Source organism: Sipha flava, unplaced genomic scaffold, assembly GCF_003268045.1.
Source record: "Sipha flava isolate LNK unplaced genomic scaffold, YSA_version1 19302_pilon_pilon, whole genome shotgun sequence".
Taxonomy (NCBI): Eukaryota; Metazoa; Arthropoda; class Insecta; order Hemiptera; family Aphididae; genus Sipha; species Sipha flava.
In genome coordinates this window covers 2,681-5,993 of record NW_020272727.1, presented here as the reverse complement: position 1 = coordinate 5,993, position 3,313 = coordinate 2,681, and the positions used below count along the sequence as shown (strand labels likewise).

The window sequence follows — 3,313 nt, the reverse complement described above, 5'->3', positions numbered from 1 at the left end:
AACAAATTCTAATATTTATCAAACAAATTCGAACAAATTATCTGTAAAATAATTTTCTAGAATATCTTTGGTGAGGGGGCTGGGGACATGCACGTCCTATGATATTTATTCACCTACCTAAGTATATTCCTCAGAATACACATTTTTACATATAGTTATTAATTTACAAAAATACATTTTTCAAAAATCATTTAAATTATATACAATATAATTATATATATATATATATATATATATATTATTGTATTATTTATTGTATTATACATAATTAAAAATTAAGGCATTAACAAAAGCTATACTTAACAACTTTAAAAATTCTCATGAATATTTTTATAAAAAAATTGTTTTTATGACCAACGAGACCCCAGTGATTACTAATATTACTAGGTATAATATAGTATATCTGTACATACTAATTAAAAATAAGAAATCGCCCATATTTTTTGTTATAAAATATAATCATTTTACAATATAATGTAATATTCAATTATTATTGTATACGTGTTGTGCAGCATATCGCATAATGTAATAGCGGCGACATTTAATGAGTTAACTATAACTGCGCGGGTAATATCGCGATTACACCGCACGGCGCACAAGGTGCACAGCAGACGTCTGTAGGTGTGTATGGTAAACCCAGTTTTCTTATCGTAGCCCAGGCCGTTTATAAATAATACCGATAATGAAAAAAGTACAATATAGTTAATAATAGAAATATTAGGAATGAAACCATATTATTTGTTGTTCCCACATGTCAACAATTTTATAGATTTGGTTTATTTCGTCTTCGGTATTCAGTATTCACTGAATCCACTTTTACTCGATTATTATTCTGCGATCGCCATCCGTGTGCCGTTCTTGTTGATTTAATTTACCTACTTGTTTGTCGTCATTCATCGGTTACTCATCAATTTTATGTATTTTAACGTTCAATTTTAACTGTTAATACAATTTACAAGCAATATTGGTAAGTAAGATAATATACTAAGTACTTTAATTAATATACCTATAGTATTAAATATTACGAGGATTGTTTATTGGTGCCCGATCATAATTAACATATATAATTAAGTATTTATTAAATAAAATTATATATATACCTATTCTTAATTCTTATAATAGTACAAGAATCGTAATACATGACAAATGTTTCTGTTATAATATGGGTATACCTATAAACATCCATTGTAATTCAATATAATTTTTTATATTTGGTTTAATTATGTGCATACTAATATTTTTTTTTTTAATTTTTATTAGATATTTGTCTGCTAATCAGAAAATTAGCTTTTTACATCTGGGTTTATTGTATATCTTTAATACTGTAAGTATGTACAATACTTAAATATATATTTTTTATTATCTAAATATAAATATCAAAATAAGTATTATATTATTATATATTTTAATATTATAGATAATTGTTTCTAAATTAACTCAGTTATATGTTGAAATAGTTATTAATGAAAATGCATATTAACTGTAGGTAGTACCTACCTATATATATTAATAATAATAATAATAATTTTGTCAAAAATAAATTGAATTAATATAAGTAGATAAGTTACCTGGTAGGTTACTTGTAATGTTTAAATGTTAAATCATGTTTCCCTCTAAAGAACAGAAACAGGTATATTTACTATTAAAAAAAAAAAAAATTCATCAGACTATTAAAACAAAACTACTGTTATGAGATTACTTTTTTATAAAATATTCATCTTATTTTATTTATATTTATTGATTTGATACCATGGTAATAACTTATGATCTACTAATTTTATAAATAACATAACCATCTGTTGTTTGAATAAATGAGTTCCATTTATACTAAATAATTTTACCTATATTATGCATTCAACTCGCTTACGTTTCATATGCTTATATATTATTATTCATTGTGTATGTACATGTGCTTGTGACAACACATTAGGTATGTAATGCATTATTATTGATATTTCAGTTATAAATATGATAAAAAGTCAACGTTCTAAAAGACGAAAAATCAGGAATGATCTTACAATGTTCAATAATAATAACCCATCAGAAATGTATTCTCGTATAGAGTTGATTACCACCACTGATGATGAGTTGATAACCAGAAACTCTTTACCATGTCAATCCATCCAATCTAACGATGCATTAGTTTTAGAATCGGAATTAGAACCTGTAATATCAAATTGTTTGCCCACATCAATAGTTACTGTTCCGATATTGACTGAAATTACTGATGATCAATCAGAATCAGATAATATTAAGGATTTTATTGCTTCTTGGGCTGTTCAGTTTAAAATTCCTCATACGGCGCTCAACGGACTTCTATCTGGTTTAAAAAAACACAAATGTTTCCAAAGCCTTCCTCTTGATGCAAGAACTGTTTTATGTACCCCAACTCAAATTTCCAAAACTATTAAAACTATGAAACCTGGGATTTATCATCATTTTGGTTTGATTTCTGGTATTAAAAAATATGCTCTAGAAAATTTATCAGAGTTGAAAATTGCTGTTGGTATTGATGGTTTACCCTTAAGTAAAAGTAATGGAAATCAATTCTGGCCAATATTGGCGTATATTATTTCGGAATTTTCTACCAAAAAAGTATTTCCTATTGGAATTTACTATGGTCAAAGTAAACCAGAAGACAGCAATGAATTTCTTTCAGAATTTGTTGAAGAAGCTAACGATTTAATAACAAATGGAATTAGTATAAATAATGTCATTATCAAAGTATCTATAAGTTTTATTTGTTGTGATTCGCCAGCTAGAGCATTTATTTTACGTGTTAAAACACATTCAGGATTTCATTCTTGTACCCGTTGTTTTATTGACGGTGATTATCAAAAGAATAGAGTTTGTTTTCCATATTCTAATAGGAAATCTACTTTGAGGGATCACAATTCATATATAAATATGGTAGATGACGATTATCATACATCAGAATCTCCATCAGTTCTAGCCAAGTTGTATGATTTTGATTTAGTAAAATCATTCCCCCTTGACTACATGCATGTAGTTTGTTTGGGGGTAATGAAAAAGTTATTGTTACTTTGGAAATCCGGACCTTTGAAAATCCGTTTACCGTCCAGAGATATTAGAGATCTGTCAAAATCGTTATTGGCATTAAATACCGATATTTCATCTGATTTTGTTAGAAAGAGTAGAAGTCTCTTTGAAGTTGGACGCTGGAAAGCTGTTGAGCTACGATTTTTTTTACTTTATTCAGGACCAGTTGTTTTAAAAGCTAAATTAAATGATGAATGTTATTCTCATTTTATGTCTTTAAGCATTGCTATGATCATACTTCTTAGTCCAAATC

At 27.0% G+C, this 3,313-nt stretch overlaps 1 protein-coding gene and 1 long non-coding RNA gene across 2 annotated transcripts; both read left to right on the top strand.

Moving 5' to 3' along the window:
• The first annotated feature begins 674 nt into the window (after nt 1-674).
• LOC112681596 lies at nt 675-1,324 on the top strand. Its single transcript, XR_003148413.1, has 2 exons — nt 675-967; nt 1,261-1,324. It is a non-coding gene; the product is annotated as an uncharacterized LOC112681596 (long non-coding RNA).
• A 485-nt stretch (nt 1,325-1,809) lies between these two features.
• Nucleotides 1,810-3,313, top strand: LOC112681595 (the record flags this gene model as incomplete). Its single annotated transcript, XM_025551839.1, is given in 1 exon segment — nt 1,810-3,313. A coding segment is annotated over 1 exon segment (1,345 nt), but the record flags the coding sequence as incomplete, so codon positions are not given.